The 27,631-nt window shown below is 40.7% G+C and overlaps 1 protein-coding gene and 2 non-coding genes across 3 annotated transcripts; all 3 read right to left on the reverse strand.

Moving 5' to 3' along the window:
* Window positions 1-16,938, reverse strand: Hspa9 (heat shock protein 9). The gene is made up of 17 exons (NM_010481.2): window positions 16,757-16,938; window positions 15,264-15,322; window positions 14,983-15,070; window positions 13,811-13,992; window positions 11,604-11,728; window positions 10,693-10,766; window positions 10,498-10,604; window positions 9,083-9,245; window positions 8,531-8,623; window positions 5,663-5,872; window positions 4,452-4,679; window positions 3,427-3,531; window positions 2,784-2,901; window positions 1,930-2,024; window positions 1,520-1,612; window positions 1,171-1,311; window positions 1-980 (listed from the first exon to the last, which is right to left on the reverse strand). Exons 1-17 carry the CDS (start codon window positions 16,835-16,837, stop codon window positions 903-905), a joined length of 2,040 nt encoding a protein of 679 aa, NP_034611.2. The 5' UTR covers window positions 16,838-16,938; the 3' UTR covers window positions 1-902.
* Gm22200 lies at window positions 3,821-3,887 on the reverse strand. Its single transcript, XR_003952729.1, has one exon. It is a non-coding gene; the product is annotated as a small nucleolar RNA SNORD63 (small nucleolar RNA).
* Window positions 5,231-5,300, reverse strand: Gm26109. The gene has a single exon (XR_003952727.1). It is a non-coding gene; the product is annotated as a small nucleolar RNA SNORD63 (small nucleolar RNA).
* Window positions 16,939-27,631: the final 10,693 nt, after the last annotated feature.

The raw sequence follows: 27,631 nt of genomic DNA on the forward strand, positions 1-27,631 counted from the left end.
TTTGTTTATGCCAGTACTTTTATTAAGACAGAGTCTAACTGTACAGCCCTGCCTGGCTTCAAACTGCTTCCTGAGTGGACTTTCACATCCAGCATATATGCCAGCATTTTATTAGTCACTCCCCATGTTTCATTTGTTCAACCTTTTAGCCAGTGATTTTTCTCCCTACAAAACTGATAGCAGTCATAATCCTTGAGCTATCACCATTCACAAAGGAGATCAAGAGGCTTTCAGAATTTTATTTAAAAAATCCAGAGTGGATGAAAAAGGAACAATCATCAAGAATACAGATGCCAGACATTGGCCAACCAAGAGGGTGGCTAGAGAAGTATGCCTCAGGCCCATGAGAGGCTTATATCATTCTCATATCATACTTTAAGCTATGGCTAACACAACTGCTATCCACTGACCTAGCTTCTGCACCTACAGACCATGGTACAGGTAGCTCAGTCTTAAAGGCATCAGTTGTAGGAGCAAATATACAGAGGTCATTCTTTATAGTAGTGCTCTTGGCCAACAAGCATCTGCATATGATCTCAACTCAAGGTCAATGACAGACTACCTCCACTGCATGTGAAATGGGCTTCCCACCTTGAAATCACAGCCATTTCAGCACAAACCAAATCTACCTTAATGATTGGTTCACAGCCCCATCCCACCCCTTTACATGCAGCTGAAAATAACAGGCTAGTGACAGAACAGTATGAACCTGCTATTGCTGACTTTATTACCCATTAAATGAGTTAGCAATTGTCACTAAGTTTATATATTAAGGAAATTATATATAGAATACTGCAAAAATACAGTAAAAAGACTGAAGTCTGCCCCTTTTCTGCTCAGGAAGTCCCTTTAGTCCCAAGCTTCATAGTATGTCCTTCTGGCTCCACAATGCACTGCCACGATTACTGTTTCTCTTCCTTCTGATCTTCCTTCTGTTCCCCAGTGCCAGAACTTCCAGAACCTTCCCGTTCAGATGCCATCTGTTGAGAAAATACTTGAGGATCACTAAGATTTCACAGGTATCCACAAGTTCGCTCTCTGTTCAACAGGCTTCATTCACCGTACAAACCTCATCTTCCCCGTGACATTCTATTTACAGTTTTCTCAATTCTATAAATGGTAGAGGGAACCCCAATAACTAGGTCCCAGTTACCCCTCCAGCCCTTGTACCTTTTTGTACGCCATTTCGAAGAGTTTCAATGACGCCTGCTGTAGGGAAGATGCTGCCTGCCTGATGTTCTCTCCTGTCTCACTGTCCTTTCCAGCAAGGAGCGCTCTCATTTTGGAAATCTCTTCCTTTAGCTTGTTGCACTGGAAACGGCAAAACACACAGATACACAGACACATCTTTTTAATCTAGGTATCTTGTCTCATTACATTTAGATTTACTATTACATCTACTATTTAGATTTCTAAATGGTTTTTGCCTCTCCACCTCCAACCCTTATTCATATGTTTAAGAAACTGAATCACTACCAACCCAAGAAAAATGAGCTTCAAAGAACCAGTGAATTGTTACCTCATCAGCAGGCAACTGGTCCTTAAATTCTTCCATCTTGGTTTCTGTGTCATGAATAATTCCTTCAGCCATATTAACTGCTTCAACACGTTCCTTAGAAAAGTTAATCAACCAAAGTTTCATTAACTTCAGTAACAATTGAGAAGTTACTTGCCACACAGTTTCTTAGCTGAAGTACTTGGCATGTCTGAGAGTTGAGCCGGCTTTTGTGACATGGAAATTTTGATAGTGGAAGACGAAAGAGATCATCCCAAACCCAGTATGTGCCCTGGATCCCAGGTACTAGGGAGGTTGTCTCAAACACCCTGACTACATAGTGTAATCTCACATTAAACAAAGCCATTAGGAGATGAGAGGTGAGAGAGACTGGGTATCTGTAACCAAACTCTACTGTCAGCAAAAGTAATCACCTTCTTCCTGCGGTCTTCCTCAGCGTACTTCTCTGCATTTTTAACCATATTTTCAATATCATCTTTGCTTAATCCACCAGAAGACTGGATTACAACTGTAGTTAAAAAAAAAAAAAGGCAGCTCTTTAGTTCTCTTACTGCACTGAGAAATTACTTCACTAGGTATGAAGGTACACACCTTTGATTACAGCATTGAGAAAGCAGGCAGATCAGAGTTCAAGGCCAGCCATAGCTACAGACCACCACTATTTATATAGTAATTAATCTGAATGATTCAGATTATAAATACTCATAGCCTTGTAAGTAAATTGTATAAAAAGTTTGAGAGGGTGGGGTGGGGCTGGAGAGATGGCTCAGTGGTTAAGAGCACTGACTGATCCTCTGGACATCATGAGTTCAATTCCCAGCAACCACATGGTGGCTCACAACCATCTGTAATGGAGTTTGATGCCCTCTTCTGCTGTGTCTGAAGTCAGCTACAGTGTACTCATATACATAAAGTAAATAAATAATTCTTTAAAAAAAAGGTTCACGTGATCTTCTTCTAAGCAATCCATACTTAACAATCCACGAAGTCAGGCTTGCCTGTTTACCCCCCTCTTAATGTTATACATATAAAAATTCAGACATCTATCCCACCATTTGGAAGGAAGAAGCAATCAGATCTCAGAGTTTAAGGCCAGCCTTGCCTATCCAGCAACTTTTAAGGGCATCCAGGGAAACAAAGCGAGACCCTGTCTCAAAACAATATTCACCCCTCCCAAAAAGTTTAAGAGAGGCAGCAATCCTTAGGGAAAAAAAAAGATGGGGGGGGGGGGGGAACTGGACAGATCATTTACAGTCTGATTACTTACTCTGTTGCTCACGACCAGTGCCTTTATCTTTGGCAGAAACGTGCACAATCCCATTGGCATCAATGTCAAATGTAACTTCAATCTGGGGCACTCCACGAGGGGCTGGGGGAATTCCAATCTAAAATAAATATCCAGAGTGAGCTCCTTTGAAAGGCCCATGTATTCTCATTTCCAAACAGGCCAACTAACCACTTGTTTCCTAAAACAAGTATCTTCACTGAATGTTCAAAACCTTGAGATTTTAAGTGATGGTGGTAGTTTTAGTGCTTTCTGAAATCACTGGGCTTCAAGAAGTTAATAACCATGATGGTTATATGTGCCCAGAATTTACAGCAAATAAACTTCTCTACTGTAGCAATGCTGACCAGAACCAGTAGCTATTAAGTTTTTTAAAATGAGTAATCAGGATAAAACTAACTTCTGAGTTAGCATTGCTTCTGAGTCTGAACATTTCCCAGGCTTTGAAAATTTCAAATTCTGAAAACACAAAGCACTTTTAGGTAAAAACTAAAATCATGGGTTTCATAACTCATGTACATAACGTTCTTTTTAAAAAATAACACAATATGCCTGTATGTCAGCAGTTTGGAGCTTTGCAAGCTATAGACCCCAAAAGCATGATACTCAGACTCAAAACACTTACCAAAGTGAACTGTCCTAGAAGTTTGTTGTCTCCAGCCATCTCTCGTTCCCCCTGACACACTTTAATCTCTACTTGAGTTTGTCCATCAGCAGCAGTAGAAAACACCTAGGGAAAAAGAAAACTTGATAATCTGATTTAACTACACCTATTATAGAGAAAAGGCTAACAAGAGAAATTTATTCAGACACTGGGTAATTCCTAATGTTTATGACTCTTAGAACAAAGGACAGGAACAGGATTAATTTAAAAAGACACACAATAGCTGTTGCTTCAGCTAATTAAGCAAGCTATACAAGGTGAGGCTTTAAGCCTTAACGTTTAAGGCATCAAAACAAGACCTTAAATACTGGTTTGCTAGTCCAGGGAAGGAGGATTAGAGACAGACAATGTACCATGTGCTCAGTAATAACAAGTCACCACAAACTTTCCTTCAGAATGATGTGACAAATACATCATTGCTCAAACACCAGAACTAGAGTGCTCAAGAAAAACTGACAACTAAATTAGTATAGAAATAAAATATTGGAGACGTGTCCACACTACATGGTCCAAGGCAGTTCTCAAACTCTGAATTTTCATGTCTCAACATCCCCAAGTGTTGGAATAATCTACCAGCCACAAGAAGTAATTCTTCATCTGAGACCATGCCAGACCCATATGTCCCTACTTGGTGGTGTACAACACAGCCCATCATTCGCCCAGAAATCAAACCTACTCCCATGTCCCTCCCCAGGCTTTTCTTGCTTTTGATAACAGAAGACTACAAGGACTATGGTAATATATGGTAATAAATGACAACAGCCTTTTAAGGAAATTGCATCATCTTTCACCACTGCTAGTTGAGGTCTAACTTTTCTAGGAACTGCAAAAAAAGGGGGAGGAAAAAAACAAAATACATAGTCTCAACACCCAGTCCAGTTAGTATAGTCTTAGAAACAAAGTTTTAAAGAGTTCATAAAGTGATTGTAAACAGCACTTGTACAACTTGGGACTGTTAATAGGCAGGAAAAAAGAATGGCTCTTACCTGGCTCTTTTTGGTTGGAATAGTGGTGTTCCTATTAATAAGTTTGGTAAAGACGCCTCCCAGAGTCTCAATACCCAGAGAGAGGGGAGTGACATCCAGGAGCAGCACGTCTGTAACGTCACCAGCCAACACACCTCCCTGGATGGCAGCTCCGATGGCTACAGCCTCATCAGGATTAACAGCTTTACTCGGGGCTCTGCCAAAAAGATCTTGTACAGTCTGCTGAACCTAAGCATCAGGGAGAAAGAACCTGTTAGCCAACACCCAGGGCGACTGATGGAGCCAAACAGAATACGCCTGCCAGACAGCAAGTCAGAGAGATTCATATCCAAGACTGCAGACTTGTTTGTATTTGACAACTTCAGAGCATCTCATCCACTGTCCACTTAAATGAGAGAAGAATTTAATTATCTAGCTTCCCAGAGGATATCATTTGAAATAGAAGGCACATGACAAGGGGTTATAAAATACAGTTCTCATATTCTACACAATCGCCCAATCTTAGGAAGAAGTATTATCAATTTTACATCTGAAATGAGGGATAGTTTCTGAGCCTATGTATTAGAGGTAACAAAAGTGCACAGCATCTTAGGAGAATTTGTTAATATCAATAACAGAATAAACCAGAATCCTAGGGTCTTATTTTGGGCTCATTTTCCAACATCTATGCATTTCAAAGAGAGAAAAAGAACAAACCACTACCTAAATAAATGCATCATTAACTTGGTGTAAGATAATTCTATCTAGCTACCAAAACCCAACTGCACCTTCAACAAGTCTGTGCTCAGTTATCATTTCTCTACACATCTATTTTCAGAATGATGTGTTGAATAAAATGCATCATCGCACAAGTATTTGTTGAAGAAATTCAAGTAGCCCCCACCCCCCACCAAGTACTACTGGAAAAGGTGTCCAAAACATCCCCCAGGGACTGGCTACTATCAAGCTTAACAACTTCTCTTTACCAGACTGGGTTTAAGTGTGTGTGCAAGGTAGAATTCTGTAGCTGCATCTTACCCAGAACTCAAGGCCATCCTCCTACATGAGCCATCACAGGCGACTAAAAGCACTTTTTGGTGAGTCTGGTCTCACCACTCTTTAAAGAACACTAGAAGAATGGATCACATTTGTTTCCACACACAACACAAGCCATTTGCCTCAAGAATGCATTGTTATTTTTTTCCTCTAGGAGAAATACCATGAGTCCATACCTTGGGCATCCTTGTCATGCCACCAACCAGAATCACTTCTCCTATGTCACTCTTGCTGACTTCTGCATCCTGCATAGCTTTCTGACACGGAGCAATAGTTCTCTTGATTAGATCTGTGACAATGCCTTCAAACTGAGCTCGAGTCAGCTTCATATTCAAATGCTTTGGTCCAGAAGCATCCATGGTAAGGTATGGCAAGTTGATGTCAGTCTGCACAGGAACCACACGTCAGTAGGGAGAACGGTTGGTACTTTGATACTCCACTCAAAGTTAACCATAACCACGGACTTGAAAAGCACATGCAATCAAGGATATTTAGACTCGATGTGGTAAATATATTTGTGTGAAAATCTTAATAAAATTTATTATGTATAATTAGTATATACTGAAGAGTATATATAGCACATATCTAATCTCAGCACTCAGTCTGTTTCATAGCAAATAAATACATGTTACTAGACAACTAGAAACACAGTTAAAAAAATTAGGCTAACAAAATTCAAAGAATTTGCTATGAACATTGTGTGAGAAGTACACATCCAGATCCCCCCTCTCCCAAACTGCTTTGCATTTCTATCAAAGGCTAATAGGATATACAACCTGAGAAAAGCTAGTTCTTAAGCACTTTGCTACAGGAAAAGCTACCTTACACAGTTAAATACTTCATAGTAAATACACTGTCTATATAAATAAGGGCGATATACATTGCTTGAAAGAATAATGACAATTTCTCTGAAAACTTCAATGACAAATCAGAAAATAACTTCAATGCTGTCTGGCCGTTTTGTCAACAGAAACTGTCGTTCAATTTGGCGATCACTAGCCATATGTAACTACTGAGGACTTTCTAGGATTAACAGCTGTCTGTGTTTGTGTGTGTCTAAAACAGGGTCTATGTTGCTCTGGGGGTCCTGGAACTACATATAGCAGGATGACCTCAGACTTTAAGAGATTCACCTGCCTCTGTCTCCCAAGTGGAACTACACTCGGCATGGGACTACTTTTAAGACAAAGTCATTCTATGACAAAGTTTGCCTTCCTTCCTCACTTTTAAACTCTATCACCTAACTCTCATTAATCCACAGCTCCTTAAGAAACATTTTCCATTCTATTACACTTTTTCACATGTTTTGACCATGTTTAATAATTCTTCTGGGGTCTGTACTTAATGACCCACATCTGTGTCTAGGTTTAGCATCTCCTCCATCTGCACTCAGCTTTTCCAACCCCAGGTCTTTTACCCCTGAGCCTTATACAATCTGCCACATTGAATTTTTTCCAAAACTCTCTTAAAAAGTGTGTTACCTAAACGTATATAGATGTGTACTGCATAAGTACAGGTGTCTAAAGAAGCAAGAAGGTGTCAGTTTTCCTGAACTGGTGTTACAAGCAGGTGCTGGGAACCAAAAGGGGGTGGGGAGGTGGGGGATAGCAACTACTCTCCACAAATTATCTCTTCCCTACCACCTCAAACTGTCCTGTCCTTAACATGCTGTATGCCCTCATCAGATGTTTTTTCAGCTTCAAACCTCTCTCTCACACACCAAGGGTCTCACTAGTCAGGTGAGGCTGACCTTATTAAACTCTTATCTTCCTGTGACCAGCACACCCTGCTGTTAGGTTCCTTTAAAACTGCTTCAGCCTTCAGAGTACTAGGATTACAGATATAAGTCACCTTTAAGTTATATTTAATGCATAGTCCTTACTATTTACTAGTTTCCTTAGGAAGGTAAACCTCAAGTGTAAGAGAAAATTACCATTCATTAGCTTCAGTTGTAGGTTAAGAAGAAAAAGTGGAACGATTCATCCAAATTCACAGAGCTAAGAACCTTAGGAGTGGGCTGGAGACATCAGTGGTTAAGAACACTTGCTACTTCAAGCCAGGGATGTTTGTGCAAACCTTTAATCCCAGTACTTGGGAGACAGAAGCAGGTGGGTCTGAGTTTGAGGTCAGCCTGGTCTAGTGTCCCAGGGCTATACAGAAAATCCCAGTCTCAAAAACCTAACCCGAGGGGGCTGGAGAGATGGCTCAGCAGTGAAGCGCACTGACTGCTCTTCCAGAGGTCCTGAGTTCAAATCCCAGCAACCACATGGAGGCTCACAACTATCTGTAATGAGATCTGATGCCTCTTCTGTGGTATCTGAAGACAGCTACAGTGTGCTTTACATATAATAATAAATCAATCTTTAAAAAACAAAAGCAAAAACCAAACCCAAGGGCTAGAAAGATGGCTCAGTGGTTAAGAGTACTGACTACTATTCCAAAGGTATTGAGTTCAATTCCCAGCAACCACATGGTGGCTCACAACCATCTATGATGGGATCCAATGCCCTCTTCTGATGAAGAGAGTGAGTGTACTCATGTAAATAAATACATAAATCTTAAAAAAAAAAAAATTAAAAAAAAACCCTAACCCAAACGAAACAACAAAACAAAATTAAAAAAAAAAAGAAAAGTGAATTACTAATGTTACTAATGTCATTCCCCCAGAAGCATGACTGTTATTTGGCTCTAGTGTATCTGTATCATCTTTTAGCTCAGGAATGGACAGATGGCTCAGTAGTTAAGAGCTCACCAAGAAGACTCAGGTTCAATCCCCAACACTGACATGTCAGTTCTGATACCCTCTTCTGGCCGCCACAGAAACCAAGCACAAATGTAGTACAGACACACATGCAGGCAAAAGATACACACATCCATAAATCTACTTCATTCATTCAAATGAAAAGAACTGATCATCAAGTTGTTCCTTTGCTCATGCCCCAAGTTTTCAGCCAACAGAAAACTGTAAAGAGCTACACTGACATTAGGTAAATTAGAATACACTATTCAAATATGCTCAGTACTGGGATTTTTCCATCCCTCACCTGCACAGATGAGGAAAGTTCACATTTAGCCTTCTCAGCAGCTTCCCGAACCCTCTGAAGCGCCATGTTGTCTTTGGTCAAATCAACCCCTGTCTATAAAATAGGATTAGTGAGACAATTAATATAGAACTGCAGTAGTGATGTAGAACATGTTTTGTTTGCTTATTAAGGGGCCAATCCTTTATAAAGAAATACAAATTATCACCTTTAAAGATATGTAGAAAATAACCAAATAATAATTTATCGGACCCATGTCAGTAGACTGAACTCCCATCAACTCTGCCAAGCTCAAGGTTTTGTTTTTCAGAGTTCCTAAAATTCCTTCTCCAATACTATAACCACTGTCACTTGGTCTTTTGTTCCCAATCTAAGATTATATAACTAAACTGGTTTAGTTTACCCATGAATCTGAAGTATAGTTAGTTACCTTAGTATAAAAAAGCTATTAACAAAGCTAAAAGCAATGCAAACAAACAAAAATTCTCAACAACCCAACGCCTACACCTTAACCAGTGGTGACTAAGCAGTGGTAACTAACCAGTGGTGACTAACCTCTCTCTTGAACTCCTTGACAATGTGCCGCAACAAAGCTTGGTCAAAGTCTTCCCCTCCTAAGAAAGTGTCCCCATTGGTAGATTTCACCTCAAACACTCCTTTCTGAATTTCCAGGATAGAAATGTCAAAGGTTCCACCACCTAAATCATACACAGCAATGCTAAAAAATAAATAAGTAAGTTAAGTTCCAAGGAACAAAACAAAGGAACGAATTAAAAGACCAAAAGTTTAATTATTAACTATGATATTTCCTGAAATACTTAATAACTGAATGTAGTTATCAACCTAAGTGGCATGCCTGTTAACGTATCATATAAGCATGTCATACAGAAACAAGTAAAATTAGTAACACACCAACTATGATTTCCAAAGTATTTGTCAACATATAAAAAAAACTATCAAGGTCTAAAATGAACAGTAAAATGGTCATGAATTAGTGATCATACAAACAGATTTGCAGAGAATAAAGTACTTTTTTTTTTTGTCTAAGCACAATACTTTCACCCTCTGAAACAGTAATGCTCTAGGAAAAATGTTATAGCTGTCATAATTTAGTTCACAGTTCAGGTTACATTTACAGCACAAGTCAGGTGGTGGTAGTGTACACCTTTATCCCAGGGGAGAGGGAGGCAGGCAAATCTCTGAGTTTGGGAATAGCCTGGCTTACAAAGGGAGCTCCAGGATAGCTAGAGCTACATAAAGAAACTGTATCCAGCTAGGCAGTGGTGGCGCACGCCTTTAATCCCAGCAAAGGCAAAGGCAGGCGGATTTTTTGAATTCAAGGCCAGCCTGGTCTACAGAGTGAGTTCAAAGACAGCCAGGACTACAGAGAAACCCTGTCTCGAAAAACCAAAAACCAACCAACCAACCAAAAAAACAAAAGAACCACCCTGTCTTCAAAACAAAACAAATAACAAGCACAAGGGCCATCAAAATAGATTTTGGTTCTAAGCCTGATCAATCTCAGAAAATTACATGGAAGGAGAAAATTGAATCCTCTAAATTGTTCCGACCTCCACATGAGCACTGTGCTGTGAACGTGACCCACCACACACACAATACATTTTAAGTGTGTGTGGGCTCCAGGAGAGTCTGACATCTCTGTGTCAGGATTAACATGCATATACCTATATACAAACAAATCAATAATTGAAAATAAGTGTCATTTCTTAACAAAAGAGCAGAACCATTGAAGATGAAGGCACTTGCCACCACATCTGAAAACCTGACCCAAAATCTACCTTAGGAAAGTCAAAAACCAGTTCACACATTTAATCTTTTGACCTCCATATCCATGCCATGGTACAAATGTACCACAACACACGGACCCACACAAATTGTAGTAAAATTACACACACACACACACACACACAACCCCTGTAAATCAGGTAATATGTACTGTACCAACTTACACTTTATCTTCAGATTTGTCCAGACCGTAAGCTAGAGCAGCAGCTGTAGGCTCATTGATCACTCGAAGCACATTTAGCCCAGATATCTGGCCAGCATCCTTAGTGGCCTAGAGAAAGTAGAAATAAATCTATCTTTCCATCCTTTAACTCAGGTACCCCACCTCCACTCCCAGCAAACAAGAGATCTAATTTTACCTGTCGCTGTGAATCATTGAAATAAGCAGGGACTGTGATCACAGCATTTTTTGCTGTGTGGCCCAAGTAATTTTCTGGGAAACAAAGAATAAAATTCAATTGTGGTACCATGTTAGGAAAATAAAAAAAAGGCAACAAAACTGTAGCCTAATATTCCACATCTCATCCTCTTGAGGGGCAACAGACTCCTTTGTGGCTTAATATGTAGAGAGGCCTTGGAAAAGAGCACCCCAAGAAAGACACTAGAGTGAGTACTGTATCTATCACCTTGCAACTTAGCACCCAGGAGGCAGCAGGAGGAACATGAATTCAAAGCTGCCCGGGTTACAAAGGAAGACCTGCAGGCACAGTAGCTCATGCGTATACTCTTGGCACTTAGAAAGCTGAGGGTCAAAGATCACTACAAGTCTGAGACAAGTCTTGACTACAAAATGCCAAGTCAGCCTAGGCTACAGTATGAAATTTGGTCTGAAAAACAAATCACCCTAACTATGTTAGTACTTAGGTGGTTACAACTATAGGATCGGAAGCTCAAGCCAGCCTGTGTTGCTGAGCCCCCCTCCTCAAAAATGTTTTAAAGGTCTGGGAAGTGCTTTTGTGCAACAGCAGAGATGTTAGTGGAAATTCCAAATCACCTTTAGCATTTCAGTCAAGACTTAATCAATATCCAGTGACCTTTAGACTTAAATTTAACTTGTAGCTTTCTGATTTTTAAACACAAAATACTACAGTGCACCCTACAACCAGCCCAGCACGAAAGTTAAACCCAATCTGCAGGTTCTACCCTTCCTAAATTTTCTATGCAAAAAGCTTCAGACTCCATTATCTACAGAATATGAAGTTAATCAGTATTAATGCAGAGAAATAAACAGCACATCCAATTTTCCTAAATGTGAAATAAATCCACTTACCTGCAGTCTCTTTCATCTTCATCAACACAAATGCTCCAATCTGACTTGGAGAATAGAGTTTTCCATGAGCCTCAACCCAAGCATCACCATTGGAGGCACGGACAATTTTAAAAGGAACATTCTTACTTAAAGACAGAAAGAATTATGTAAGTAAACTATCCCTGTGAAACTTACCACTCTAAGTTCATCATATATCACATGTATTTTAAATTGTAAAAGACCAGATAGTCTCTAAGAAAATGTCCATACAATATTACTTGGTCACAAAAATAAGTACAGATGCAAGGAAGAAGTTGAACACTGACTTAGAGTAACTTGAAGTTAACCAGGTCTACTTCATCCCCAGAGCTTAAAAAAAAGCAGGTTCCTGGGCTGGAGAGATGGCTCAGCAGTTAAGAGCACTGACTGTTCTTCCAGAGGTCCCGAGTTCAAATCCCAACAACCACATGGTGGCTCACAACCATCTGTAATGGAATCTGATGCCCTCTTCTGGTGTGTCTGATACAGCTACAGAGTGCATATATAATTAAAGTAAATAATTCTTTTTTTTTTAAAGCAGTTTTCTAAGAAAACACACATAATAGTAAGCTTGAGGTGTTTTTCTAAATTTTACTCATTTTATGTATATTGGTGTTTACTCTGCATGTCTATGTACTGGCCAGGAGGTGTCAGATTCGCAGGAACTACAGTTACCAATAGTTTGTGAACCACCATATAGGTGTTAGGAATCAAACCCAGATCCTCTGGAAGAAGTCAGCACCCTTAAGTGCTGAGCAGTCTCCAGTCTGCTTTTATTTCTTTTTCTTTCCCTTTTGGATTTCTTTCTTTTTCAAGACAGGATGTCCTTGTGTAGCCCTGGCTGTCTTGAAACTCAGAAATCTACCTGCCTCTCTGCCTCCTGAGTGATGGGCTCAAAAGCATGTAACACCACTGCTACCTGGCCCATATTTTTCACTTTTAATCTCAACTTTAAAAAAAAAAAAAAAAAGTGGGGCTGGAGAGGGGCTCAGCAGTTAAGAGCACTGACTGCTCTTCCAGAGGTCCTGAGTTCAATTCCCAGCAACCACATGGTGGCTCACAACCATCTGTAATAGGAACTGATGCCCTCTTCTGGTGTGTCTGAAGACAGCTATGGTATACTCATATACATAAAATAAGTATTAAAAAAAAAGTGCAAAACAGGACCAAGAAGATAGCTTAGCAAGCAAAGGCTCTTACTAACAAGTCTAATAACCTGACCTTCAACAGACAGGACCTACATGGTAGAAGAAAATGGACTTGTGCAAGGTATAACTCTGGCCTCCTGTCACATGACAGAGGATGACCATACCCACAAACACAACAAAAATGTAATAAAATAAATAAATAAAAGCCAGGCAGTGGCGGTCCATGCCTTTATTAGTCTGAGCACCAGGGAGGCAGAAGTAAGGAGATCTGAGTTCAAGGCAAGCCTGGTCTACAGAATGCGTTCTACGACAGCCAGGGCTATTATCTAGAAGAAAAAAAGGGGGAGGAGGGTGGATACACATACACACACAACTTAACATGATACGACCTATTCCACTACATGACTGCTGATGACTTACATAATTTAGGAATGTCTCACAAACTTAGAGCAACTTCTCCCCCACCCCCACGACAGGGTTTCTCTGTGTAGTCCTGGCTGTCCTGGAACTCACTCTGTAGACCAGGCTGGCCTCGAACTCAGAAATCCGCCTGCCTCTGCCTCCCGAGTGCTGGGATTAAAGGAGCGTGCCACCACTGACAACTTAAAGCATCTTAATACATGACCTGTTATTATCATGTGTTACTGTCATATAAATCAAAGTAAGCTCTAATCTGGGAAGGCAAAAATGGGCTTTTTAGAATTGTACTCTTGGGCCGGGTGATGCTGGCACATACCTTTAACCCTAGCACCTGGGAGACAGAGGCAGGTGAATCTCAGTGAGCTTGAGGCCAGCCTGGTCTACAGAATGAGTTCCAGGAAAATACACAAAGAAACCCCCCCCCAAACAAACAAACAAATAAATAGGAAAACAACAACAACAAAGAAATAACAAAAAAAAAACCTATATGCCTCTGATGGTGGTGTGATTTCTTCCCAAGAGAAATAATGAAAAAGTGATCAAGGTATCCACAGAACTCAAGGTATCCACAGAACTTTGATCAAAGCACCAGTCTTCTGGACTGATTTTCCTATTACTCACGTGTCTTTCTGTACTTCAGGGTCATCATATCGTCGTCCAATAAGACGCTTAGTAGCATAGAAGGTATTGTTTGGATTGGTGACAGCTTGCCGTTTTGCTGGCATACCAACAAGTCGTTCTCCATCTGCTGTAAAGGCAACCACAGAAGGGGTAGTTCTGGCACCTTCAGCATTCTCCAGGACCTAAAATTCCCAAAGACACTGATTAAAGTACTAATCACCACTGGAATCTCTATAACCATGACTTAAGATACAACCATGGCTTGAATCATATTAAAAAAAAAAAAAAACTAAATGGATGATGCACTAAATTGGCATGTTTTACTGCTGTGAATCCTACATGATAAATATTTCAAATATGTCCACAAGCCTATGGCCATACCACTTTTATTAAGCCTATTCTTGTTAAGTATACAGAAGCTAAAATTTTAGACAAAGAGAACAAAATAGACTGAGCAGCATAAATCAGGATTAAGTAAGGGCTTATCTTAGTATCAAACAGGTGGGGTTCCAGCCTGTAGCCAGCCCAGGTATTGGTAAAGCAGCAAGGGTAAAACAGACAACTGTAGAGTCCCAGGAGCTCTAAGTCTTGACAACTCAAACAGGAAAAGCTTGTGTATTGTGCTGAAGAGGCTTCAACAACCTCTACAGAACACAAAAGTGGGAGTTCTCCTTGTTTCTAGCAAGTAGAAGCTTCTAGTCTTGCTGGACTCCTAACAGAGCAGGCCATTTCAAGTCCTCTAATGACATGTTTAAATAGTACTCTTGTAATCTAAACCCACTCAATTATGAACACCCAAAGGTTAATTCCCAAGTCTTAAAAAAGCAAAAGCAGCCTTTAAATGCAAATTAGAAGTCTGGAGCGGTCAATGCCTGTAATCTTAGCACAGAATACTGCACCGTTGAGGCTGGCCCAGGATACAGTCACTCGAAGAAAAACCAGCACCAAACTAAATTCACCACTGTTGGTTTTTGAGACAGGGTTTTTCTCTGAGTTGCCCTGGCTGTCCTGGAACTCACTTTGTACTCTAGGCTGGTCCTGAACTCAGAGATCCCTCTGCCTTTACTAGGATTAAAGGTGCCCACCACTAACCTGGGCTCCGACTCAGCATTCCTATGTACTTAATGCCAGACTGGGTATCTAAGTGACCTCAGGTTTCCAATCATGCTCACCTTTGCTTGTTTGCCCTCCATAACAGCCACACAGGAGTTAGTAGTACCCAAATCAATACCAACCACTGCACCCTTGATTGCTTCTGATCTGTAAGAAATGAAATTCCATGGTCATCTGAACAGTGGTCTCCAATACGAAGAACTGTGTTTTATGTTGGTGTTACCAGTGGCATATTGAATAAACTACAAGTACAAATGTATAACGCACCCAACCCATCCAAGCTTTGAGGTTCAATAAGTGTTTTTTTTTTTTTTCTCAGAGAAACTGAGGTTGTACTTACGCATAATCTCTTCTTGAAACAAATCTAAAAGCCTCATGGCTAAGGCCATTCCAGCCATCCTGGGGGGAAAAAAGTTGCATCAGCCATCAACTACACAAAGAAACTTGGGCTTTTTCCAATTATTCTGAGAAACACATGCAAGCTTTAGTCCTTAGTATGTAAAATACATAGGTTGAGCTATACATCACACATCTACAAGTTTTCCAGACTTGTCTGGTAAAATTAAACATACATAAAATTGTCTTGAATTGCTCCCCCTCCCCAGAGATAAAAAAATTACATTGCCAATAGATTTCCAACTTTGACATTATTGATCTTGTACCAATATTTGCTGTGACAAACCGAGAAATGTGATGCTTAGAAGCAACTCTGACCTTTACCAACAAGAAACCCATAAATTAAGTGTCCCTCAAAGTCAGGACAACCTGGAAGCTGGCAGATTTGCCTTGCTTGCACACAAAACCCCATGTGTGTAGGGTGTGTGTGTGTGTGTCTGGGAACCACTTCCTCTGAAGATCTGTTTAAGCTCACACGAAAAAAATTGAAAACTCAGTTGACGGGCCTAATGGCAAATGCCTTTAATCCTAATATTTCCAGGCCAGAGGCAGGCCTGGTCTAGTAAGTTCCAGAACAGCTAAGGCTGTTGAGACCCTATCTCAAAATAAAACTCACAACCCTGTACACCTGGCCTCAATTAAGGTACTCATTTCCACTGGCCTGATCAAACAACCAGATAATTATTTTTATGTATTTTATTATTTTTATGAATTATTATGTACTTTAGAAAATTACAGGTCTCATTCTCCAAAGAGGTCCTTTTCTCTTATTTCAAGATCCACAATCTTTTTTCTATTTGTTATTATAAGCCACAAGTAAATCGAGTAAGAAGGGGAAAAAAAAATGTCACTAACATTGGAGCCGGGTGTGCTCGCCTTCAATCTCAGCCGCCGTGCGACAGAGACAGGCAGGCGGGATTGGGGGTTTGGGGGAGGTCTCTGTGAAGTCCAAAGTCAATTCCCGGGCAACCAGGTCTACAAAGAGACCTTGTCTCAAAAATAATAAAGCAAAACGTCCAAGAATGGAGTTGGAATTTAATTTTCGGTTCCTAATGTACATACCCTCCCCCGTTTCTTCATAGCAGCGACATTCATGAATATTTACAGTACAGAACCTGTCCATCGACTCTCCGTGCTTAGTTCTGCCTTTCCAGTAAACTACGTCCACTGCCTAAGTCCAGGCACATTCAAAGCGCCACAGGTTAGAGGGGGGACCCAGACGTCCTCAATTAGCGGGGTAAAGACTTAGGAACGCCAAGGATTGTGACTCAGCACAGTTCGAAGCTAAAGCCCTGCAAGAAGGCCAACAATGCCCACAGAAGGTCCGTTACATCCCTTCGCTCCGGATTTTTCCTAGAGTCTGACCCCGAAGGGCAAGGCCTGCCTCACTCGAGTCCGGGCCTGGAGCCCCCACCGGAAGGCATGGCAGCTTCTCACCTGGGGACGGGCGGCTGCGGGGCTCCGGGACGCAGCGGTGCCCACGAGACGCGCGGCCGCGGCTCTGCTGGCGCTTATCATGGTGGCTGGACAGAGGGGGTTACGAGGGCAAGAACCAACACCCCACGGGCCCGGAGCTGCGTGCACGGTGGTGGCTACGCTTCTGGAAACCTCCAACCACGTGGGGTGGGGGCGGGGGCTGGCCGCTGCAGCAATGAAGCCCGCTCTTCTGCTGAGGCGCCCGACGTGCTGCCTGACTAGAGACTACGTGTCCGCTGCTCCCGGGATCGGCGCACGCCGCCAGCACGCCTCTCAGCATTAATCGTTGAAAGTTCCCGTTCTCTCATCACGGTTTCCAGGGCTGTGGGAGCAGGGAGAAGGGAAAGAGAGAAGAGAGGTGGACAGGCATCGCTTCGGACAGTCCCGGTCCTTAGGACGGGAAAGACTCAAGGTCACACGGGATAAATTACGAACAGATTACAGTCTCCTTGCGTCAGTTGCGCAGAAGGAGGTGCGTTCTGCGCCTGCGTTCTCCGCTCCGGACAGAGGTCGTGAAGCGCATGTGTGAGGGGCGTGGAGAAAACGGGTTCGGGTTTAACTGTAGCGTTTATTGGATGCTCCAGTGCACGCGAATTTGCGGGCGAGTGCCGGGGGCGCGAGCTCGCGCGCTCACTGGCAGGCGCGTGGGCGTTGTCCCCGGAGGCCGCGACTTGCTGCGGTCGCCATCTTGTCCTGAGGCGTTGTTTCGGGGACCTTTGTTCTCCATCGCTGTTTGTTCGCCGCTTGAAATGTGCACACCTGAATGTGCGCGGTCTCACACAAATTTGGGCAGCGCATTGCTTCGGTCGGGTTAGGTTCCTAAGCTCTAGGGCAGCATCGGATTCACGAAGCTTCGAGTCACTTTTAAGGCTGCCTTGGGAACGATGAGGGGAGAACTACATGAGCTCTTATTGCCCGGTTTGCAAGGCCAGGGGCGCCTCTTTTTCAAACCTTGCGCTTGCCAGATGTTGATTATAATGTGACGATTTTTTTTTTTTTCAAAGACAAGGTTTCCGACGGGGTATGAATGGCGGGCGCCGGCTGTCACAGAACTAGATTTATAGACCAGGCTGGCCTTGATCCCACCAGTGTACTTCTAGAACGCTGGAATTAAAGGCCTGCGCCACCCCACCCAACCCCAGGGTTTTACTAGCCTTAGTTGTCCTCACACTCAAGGCTCTACTGCCGGACCCTTTCAAATGTCTGAATTACAGATGGGAGGTACTGAGAGACTTTTAGGGACAAAACCTTGGAACAAATGTTGTGTCAGGATTTTCTCGACGGTTGTAAAAACAGGGATTCAAAGACAGTGAAGTAGAACTTGGTTTTGGAGGTAGCAGTTTGATAGCAAGAGAAAATAGTTGGGTAGGAAGTGCTCATACAGGCTTGTAATTCCACCGGTCATCTTTGACCCCATCATTCGTTCCAGGCCAACAAGAGCTACATGAAACTATCTCAAAAAGAAGTAATGGTGGTCATCACTGTAACAAGTTATGAAGAACGTGTGGGGAAATTAGGAGATAAAATACAGTTATATTATAAAAGAAAGTAGAAGGGAATGGAAGGTAGCTGGGAATGGTGCTGTCAGCCTCCAGCACTTGGGTGAGGTTGAACCAGAAATGCAAGGTCACCTTTGGTGATAAAATGAATTGGGAACCAGCTCGATGACACTAAGAGTCTGTGAACCTCTTTTTTAACAAGTTAATAAAATTAAGTTAAACAGGACAGACATTGCATTTCAATTAGTGATAGATAATGCATTAAAAGAAAAAGGGGCCTGGTGATAAATGCTTGTGATCTATCAAAGATGTGTGGAGGGTCTGATTTTAACACAGCTACACAGTAAGCCTCTGTCTCAAAAAGTAAAAGGACTAGAATCATATTTCAGTTGGGAGTGTGCTAGCCTAGAATGTGCTAGGTCAGAGTTCCATCCTCATCATCCCATCAATCAGGTTTAGTGGCACACTTCATCCCAGCTCTCAGGATACTGAGGCAGGAGGAGCATTATTAGTTCTAGACCAGCCTGGGCTATATTACCAGTACCAGACTACATTGGAGACAGTCTCAAAAGGAATCTCTCACCTCTCTTCATTAAATTACACTTGCCATTACATTCTAGTATTACTAGTAGATCTAGAATTTTAAGAAATTACATCACCAAGGCCAAAGCTAGATTGTTGATCCCCTGAAAACAGAGATACTCTGCCATAATTTCCTGATGAAAGAATATGGAGAGGAATGACAGATACTAAACACTAAAACAAAACAAAAGGTGAAACCGTTGCACCTTACATTGAATTTGACAAGAAGTAAGTAAGGCAGGTGAAGATAATTGAAGCCAGTGTATTCTTGGAAATTTGGTGTGGTATCATTTGTCTCTGAGACTGAAGCAGGAGTTCAAGGACAGCCTGGGCTACATAGCAAAATCTTATTTATTGGGCTGGAGAGATGGCTCAGCAGTTAAGAGCACCAACTGCCCTTCCAGAGGTCCTGAGTTCAATTCCCAGGAACCAAATAGTGGCCCACAACTATCTGTAATGGGTCTCCTGCTTATCTGAAGACAGTGACAGTGGACTCACATACATGAAATAAAATAAATATGACTGGAGTGAGCAGGGCCAGGAAAAAAAAAAAAAAAGATAAAGTTGGCCTAGCATGGTGAGTTCCAGTTCATGTCTACATAGTGAGTTCCAGAATGAACAGGGCTCTAAGATAGCAAGGCTTTGTCTAAAAGCCCTGAAGCAACAACAACAAAGTTAAGTATTTGCTTTTCTTCTTGTTCCACATACTTAAAAGTCTGAGTGAAAGCCCTGGAACCCACTGTTATTATCTTATTTATTTTATATCCTAGACTTACCTCAAATTCACTAAATTTATCTGAGTCATGTAACCCAACCATGTGTATGCTAAGTAAAAACTCTACTGAGCTTAGTCCAAATGGGATTACCTGAAAGGTGACCACAGTTCTATGTTATGTATATATATATGTGTATGTATATATATATATATATATGTGTGTGTGTATATATATATATATATATATATGTATAATTTTTTCCTTATGGTTTGGTCAAGTCATTCAAAAATATTCTTTATGACCACAAGGGGGATGTGGTAGCTAAATGTTGAAAGTGTGGACATAACAATAGCTTTAATATTTACCAGTATAAGAATAGCCTTCTGAACTGCAAACTGCCTTGCAAATGAGCATGTACAGCCTGAAGGCTGGAAAAAATAAATTGAATCTAAAAGGGGTTCATGTGATTGAAATGGATAGTGAAACCCATCGCCCAACGATGCAGTTCACTATACAGCATTACATTTGATTTCTCAGTTGGCATTTTTTATCAACTGAAATGGAAAGAACTAATGCATAATTTGCCTGAGGTTCAGTGTTTACCAAACTGAAGGAGTGATAGTACAATACCTGTGCACAATACATATAGATGACGTTTACTTTTTTCATTTCTTATTTGATCCAGTCTCACTGTATCATGCTAGCCTCAAAGAACAGGGCTGCCTGGCTCTATGTTGGTTATTAAAGGTGTGCACCACCACACATAGTACTTTTTATGTTTTAGACAGGGTCTAAGTTGTACAATCTGGTCTTGAATTGACTCTGTTTGGAATGTGTATATGTGAATGATAAAGCCAGAATTTGAAGCCAGTCTGTCAACTCCAGAACCTGCATGTCACACCAAAACCAAATCTGGTCTTTACTTCTGTATTCACATATATAAAGATGAGTAGTGTAATACTGACCTATTCCACTGTTAATAGCAGTAATTGTAGGTGGTAGAATAAAAAAAGAATAATCAAAAATGTCTATTATAGAATAACCACAGTGAAATTCAGGGCATAAATATGTAGGTAACTTAGTGGTAGAGAGCCTACCAAGAAAGCATAAGATGCTGAGCTTGATCCCCAGCCCTGCAGAACATGTAAAAAAGGTCGAGAGAAGATTTAATCTGTGATATAATCCATAGGATTTATACTATAACTTGTGGACTATAAGAACTATATATTATTTTGAAAAAAATTTGAAACAGAGTCATATTATGAGGCCCAAGCTAGCCCTAAACTAAAAATCTTCTGGTCTCAGCCTCTCAGGTCCTTGAATGTTCACCACCATCCACGGCTGTGGGGAGCACTTCTGGAGTTAACTTTGGCTGACTTCGTGGTTGTGATTAATCATAAATGAATCTGCCATTTCATACCCTGCCAAGTTTCTCCACTTACGCATACATCCTTGAGAGACTGTCCAAGCCTGAAGAAAATGGCCTTAGTCCAACATAGCTACTGTGTATTATGAACTCGACACTGCGTACGTGATCATTGCTTAACTTCCCGGAAGCGGTCATACTTTGTGTTGCTTGCTTTTAAAAGACACTGAGAAAATATAGTTACTCACTGGCATGGTATTAACCAGCAGCGACCCCATCTCTGTCTCTTGCATCATCTCCCTGCCTTTCCTGCAATTATCCTCACCCCTCAGTGGTGGTTCCCAAGTTAACTGACAAACTAGCTCTGGCAGAACGTCATCCAGCCTGTGGCTCCACTATGGGGGATGAAGTGGAGGACACCTCTGAAAAAGTGATTGCTTGGAAAAAGAAAAGGGAGTTTAGAAAAGGGAGTTTGTGAGTACTCGTCGGGATTAAAAGACAGGAAATCAGATAAGGGAACTCAGAAAAAATAAGGGAAGTCGTAAAAAGTAAAAGTCAAAAAAGAGAAGAAGAGAAAGACAAGCTGGAAAGCTGTGTGGTTTTTGTGCAGATGCTTCCTGTGCTCAAATAGAGCAACAGCAGCGACAGTTTTTACACCTGTAGACAGGGTTTGTCCTTGGCTTTCTGAGGAAGATGCAGTAGATTTAGCAACCTGCAAGAAAGTTGGAGAAAGACTTCAAGATTGTTATGATGTGCATGGATTATGTAAAGTGCCTGTAGATACTTTCAGTCTTTGGACCCTGATTAGAGCTAGAAGAGACAAGTGGGTTTCAGAGAAGCAGTCCTCCCCCCCTCACTCTCCCATCCCAGGATGCTTTAGCAAGGAAGCGAGAAAGGGAAAGTAACCAATCCCAAAGCTGCATCCGGCTTGCTCCCACCCCTCCCTTCTTGAGCATAGCCTGAGCTTGACCCTGCTCCCTTCATGGGCAGCTGCAGAGGCAGCAGACATTTTTAAAATATTTAAAGTTAGTAATTGCAAGTAAAGATGTTTAAAGTTGCTAAATGCAAGTTATAAATATTGGAGGGTCTAAGAAGATGTTTTAAGGTATATAAATACAAATTATAGAGATGCAAGAAATTATTTAAGGCCGGGCATGGTGGCGCATGCTTTTAATCCCAGCACTCAGGAGGCAGAGGCAAGAGGATTTCTGAATTCGAGGCCAGCCTGGTCTACAAAGTGAGTTCCAGGACAGCCAAGGCTATACAGAGAAACCCTGTCTCAAAAAATCAAAAAAAAAAAAAAAAAAAAAAAAAAAAGATTTAAGGTATAAAAATGGGTAATGTTTCATATTTACCCCCACATGCTATTATTTTAAAGTTCAGAATGTTAACATTGATCGGTGGAGTTCTGATAAGCTAATGGAACACTGGCAGTTTACAATTCAGTCACAAGCTTAAGATTTTAATTTCTCTTTAGTTGTTCCTGAATATAAACTTAAGACGCTTCCCATCATGCTTAAACCATCTATGTTCATGCTGTATAACTACAGAGTTTCCTCTGGACTGAGGAAAAATGTCCCAGGCCTTTTAACCCAAACCTACAGCTTTTACTAGGTCAAAGGCATGAGTGTACTCCTATTGTCTAACAGACACCTGTTAATTATATTTCTAAAATATGGATTTCCATACAATGGTAAATACTAATATACATCCTTTTGTAAACTAAAGTTCAGGGAATCAAGAGTCCTAAGACTTGGAACCACCTGTCACAGATCAAATGGACTCCAGATAAGTACACCTGCCTGTTCAGATCCAATCCAGGAGGTGGCCCCAAATATAATTTTTATAAACTAACATATATCATACAAGTTGGAAATTATATACATTGAAACATATATAATCATTATGTGCATGTTCATACATTTATATATAAATTGTCCATATTAAATATAAATTATACATTAAATATAGATTATGAGTTCGAGGCCAGCCTGGTCTACAAAGTGAGTTCCAGGACAGCCAGGGCTACACAGAGAAACCCTGTCTTGAAAAACCAAAAAAAAAAAAAAAAAGTAAATATAAATTATATACATTGAATATGATTTTTATGTTAGTGTATTACATACAGTAAATATAAATTATATGCATTAAATATTTACTTTAAATTAAAAGTATATTCATTAAATATAAATCATATGTTAAGATATGAATTAACTATGAGCTAAATCTATAAAATATAAGTTATAATCTATGTAATATACATTTCACATGTCCTCAAGGACAGGAAATTATAGAATGAGCCCATGGATCTCTAAAAAAATTAGTTATGAATAAATAACAAAGAGAGTTGTATACTCCTTCACTACAATATTTTGAATTTTTTGACCTTGGATGCCAAGAGACTCTCTGCTGCTGAGTGTCTTTGGCACCCTACAACTTGGCATGTTTATGTCCAGATGAAATGGAAGGATCCCCTCACTGGAATACGGCATGTCCCAGTCCAGTATTAACATGGGGAAGAGGGCAGGTTTGTGTTTTTCACAGGATGCTGAAGTAGCACAGTGGCTGCAAGCGTGATTGGTGAGACGTGCTGATGCTGGAACAAAGAATGATGCTGACTGTGATCTCACTAAGGGCCTTGATGATGTTGGCAGGGAAACTGTATTGGGCTCATGTTCCTGACCCACCTTTGCTACACTGTTCTCAATGATCAAGGCTGGGAGTACTTGTGACCTCTTATAATACTCAGCTGTTAGGATTTCCTTGGTTGCAGGGCAGTGGTGACGCATGCCTTTAATCCCTGCACTTGGGAGGCAGAGGCAGGTGGATTTCTGAGTTCGAGGCCAGCCTGGTCTACAAAGTGAGTTCCAGGGCAGCCAGGGCTACACAGAGAAACCCTGTCTTGAAAAACAAAAACAAAAAAAAAAAAAAAAAAAAAAAAGGAAGGAAAAGAAAAATCAAGCAACTGGAGAAGTTGTTATAATGACCCTCCTCTTTTCTTTAATGTGACTAGCCAGTCTGACTCAGTTATGGACTGGTCTAGAAATCAATCCAATATTGGACAAAAGGAAATGATAGTAGACATTTGGAGGGCTAGGTCTGGACATTTTCAGAGACATATTTGGAATTGGCAGCTGCCTTGTGTGATGTTATGTTTGCTGTGGATAAAATTGGAACAGGTTCTAGGGTTACAGTAAATATGACACCCTGTGTTACCCCACCTAATGGGAATGTTACCTTTGTTGTTCACTCTGATAATGAGTTCAGTGTTTCATGTTTTAATTGTCTTTTGTCCAATTGTGTTTCTGTACTGTATGATGGTCAATCTGTAATGGTAGTACAACAACCAGCCTTTACTATGATTTCTGTAAATGTTTCTGAACTGTGGTATTCTGAAAAGGGCTTACAAATATTGGAAGAATATTGCTCTGGCAAGGAGCAAACATATGGTTGGGCTGATCACTGTCGGTGTTGTTGCTCTCACAACTCTCATAGCCAGTGCTACTACTCCTGCATGAGCTTCAGCACACAAGATACAAACAGCTAGTTTAGTTAATCATCCTGCAGAGAATGTAACCAATGCCCCGAGCATACAAGGGGATTTCAGTAGGTGCTGAGAACAAAGAATTGATGCATTGTATGATATACTGCAGATAATGGGAGATGAGGTACAAGGAATGAAAGTCAGAACCCATTTGGAATTGTCATGCTTGATATCTTTGGACTTGTATAAATCCAAAGATGTATAATGAGAGTCAACAAAACTGGACCAGAGTAAAAAGGCCCCTTCAGGGTATTTGGCATAATATTAATACTTCTTTAGATTGGTTAGCCCTGCATAAGGATGGTGTAAGTTGAAGAAAATGCAAAGCCTTTGCCTTTTGATGCTACTAGTATTGCAAATGAAATTCTGAAAAAGATACAGGCCATTTTTCCTTCATTGTCCTCATTTATATCTCTCTTATTGGGCATAGCAGGACTTGACTTTATGACCCTTTTTATGGCATGTCTATTGCCTGTTCATTTGAGAGAAATCATCAGAGCTTTCATGGAAGACTCTTATTTGTGGGAAGGGTAGGAATGACAAAAGCAGAGATTTGCTCTTAATGAGGAGTGGTGGTTCACACATGTAATCCCAGTGTTTTCAAGCTGGAGGCCATCTTTGGCTACATAATGAGTCTGCTGCCTTCCTAGGCTATATTTGTTACTGAGCTCAGCTATTGAATTGTTTATAAGGTTGGTAAAGTATACAGGTAATCCAGAGACTGTGGGTATGGCTATGTACTGCCTATGCACAGCAACTTAGCATAAATTCCAAAAAAGAAGTCTGATTTGCCCTGGTTATGGTTGCGTACATATGTAATAAATACCAAAGGAACATCTTCCTAAAAGATAGATTTTAAATTTGAAGGTAGATTACGTGTATATGTTTGTGTTTATGTGTGTGTAGTCTAGGAACTGAAACTAAGAACTCATATATGCTGAGCAAACAAACAAACAGCAACAACAAAAACAGTTAAGTCATACCCCTAGTCATTACCTTCCTCTTGTTCAAGTAATTTTCCTACCCCTAATCAAAGGCCTTTTAATTTTCAGGGTTGTTTTTTTTTTCCTATATCCTTTGAGTGCTAATTATTTTACTCTTTTTTTTTTTTTTTTAGATATGTGTGTGTGTGTGTGTGTGTGTGTGTGAGTGTGAGAGAGAGAGTGTGTGTGTGTTTTGCTTATATGTATGTATGTGCACCACGTAGGTGCCTGGTACCCAAGGAGGTCAAAAGAGGGTGTCAGATTCCCTGGAATTACACAGATGGTTGTGAGTTATTATGTGGATGCTAAGAATCAAACCTAAATAGTATTCTGCAAGAGCAATGGGTGCTCTTAACAACTGACCCATCTCTCCATTCTATATATTCTTTATTGTTGTTTGTTTTGTTTTTGAGACACAGTCTCTCTATGTAGCGCTGGCTGTTCTGAAACTCCCAGAGATTCACCTGTCTCTGCTCCCAAATGCTAGGATTGGAGGCTTGTGTCAGAACACTAGGCCTCCGCCCATACACTCTTAAAAACAAAAGGGAAGGGGGCTGGTAAGATGGCTCAGTGGGTAAGAGCACCTGACTGCTCTTCCAAAGGTCGGGAGTTCAAATCCCAGCAACCACATGGTGGCTCACAACCATCTGTAACAAGATCTGACTCCCTCTTCTGGAGTGTCTGAAGACAGCTACAGTGTACTTACATATAATAAAAAAAAAAAAAAAAAAAAAAACAAAAGGGAAGATTACTATTTACCAAGGTTTGCAGTGCATGGAGGGACTTCTGCATTCAGTACCATCAGCAGTCATGTCTTTGTGTCTATTTCCTGATTGATGGGGAACTTTGAAAATGAAAAAAAATTGCTTAGCATTTCAGTTTTTTCTGTTCATTGTTTTTAATGTCAAATTTCTAAGCTACATACACCTTTTTTTCTTTTCTGTCACTTTTGTGTTCTTCTCTTCCCCTTCTTGATGTTATCTAAAGTTTTCTGTATGTCATGCTGGTCCTATGTTTTTAATGGTTATCTGTATAGTTATATTATTCCTTGAGATAGTTTTTATTCCACTGAGTCCCTTGATTACCACTTTCTTCTTCTTCTTCTTCTTCTTCTTCTTCTTCTTCTTCTTCTTCTTCTTCTTCTTCTTCTTCTTCTCCTTCTCCTTCTCCTTCTCCTTCTCCTTCTCCCTCTCCCTCTCCCTCTCCCTCTCCCTCTCCCTCTCCTTCTTCTTGTTTTTTTTTTCACATCGGTAAAGGGAAAGATCTGCTATATTACTAAAAATATTTCTGAAAACAAGCTACATCTCAGAACACAAGTCAGCATTTGAGTTTCTTCATTTTGAGTGTGTCCACGGGAAGCCATGGAGTACAACATACTGTACTGTCTTTTCTCAAGTCAAATGTCTGTGGATCTGGCTGGGCCACTTGAGAAATCCCAGCAAGAAGCCTCATGCTACACTGAGGAAAAATTAAGCTGACAGAGTAGTTGATATTTCCAAGGCGTCACTGAGGTTTGTCTATGACCGCATTGTTGAGAACATATAGTTCAGGGTTGTGATTAAGGTGACTTATGCTATTGGCCTCTTTGGTTGTAAGATACGATAGTGGGTTACAGTTATTTCATCATTTGAAGGTAATGGTTAGTTTAAGCCATTTTTTTTCTCCAAAAGGCCAGTTATTTCTTTAGGTTTTTTTTTTTTTTTCTCAAACTTCAGCGTTAGAAGAAAGGAGCTATAAATTCTGTGACATGATTGTCTTATCTGTCTTGGGAGTTATAGACTATACATAGAAGACAATTCGTGTACCTCTGCATAATGAGATGAGTTTTATAAGTCATAAATCCTCAATTACCATGCAGGTACTGTTAGGTGCCAGGTTTAGAAAAGCTGATGTGGTTGCCAAGTTCATGAATATCATAAATCATTCATGCTGAGGTAGCCCAGAATCATGCTGTCATTTGAGGCCGGCCAATTTCAAGGCGGTGGTTAAACACAAAGATGTGAGTCCCTGTGATTGTTTTCAAACCCAAACGACATTTTTGTCTGAAAATTAAGACCAAATAATCTTTTAAAGCCAAAGTTAGTTTTCTGAGATTCTCCTTTCACTGTCAAATAACAATGTCTTTTATTCCCTGAAGTCTGAATTT

This window comes from Mus musculus, chromosome 18 (assembly GCF_000001635.26).
Source record: "Mus musculus strain C57BL/6J chromosome 18, GRCm38.p6 C57BL/6J".
In the NCBI taxonomy this organism is placed as follows: Eukaryota; Metazoa; Chordata; class Mammalia; order Rodentia; family Muridae; genus Mus; species Mus musculus.

Excerpts from the sequence above, each read along its gene's own strand:
- Hspa9 (NM_010481.2), bottom strand. The coding sequence starts at position 16,837 with ATGATAAGCGCCAGCAGAGCCGCGGCCGCGCGTCTCGTGGGCACCGCT. Across the intron at positions 8,624-9,082 it reads TCAAGGAGTTCAAGAGAGAG|ACAGGGGTTGATTTGACCAA; the intron begins GTTAGTCACCAC and ends CCTATTTTATAG. Across the intron at positions 981-1,170 it reads TCGAAATGGCGTACAAAAAG|ATGGCATCTGAACGGGAAGG; the intron begins GTACAAGGGCTG and ends TTTTCTCAACAG.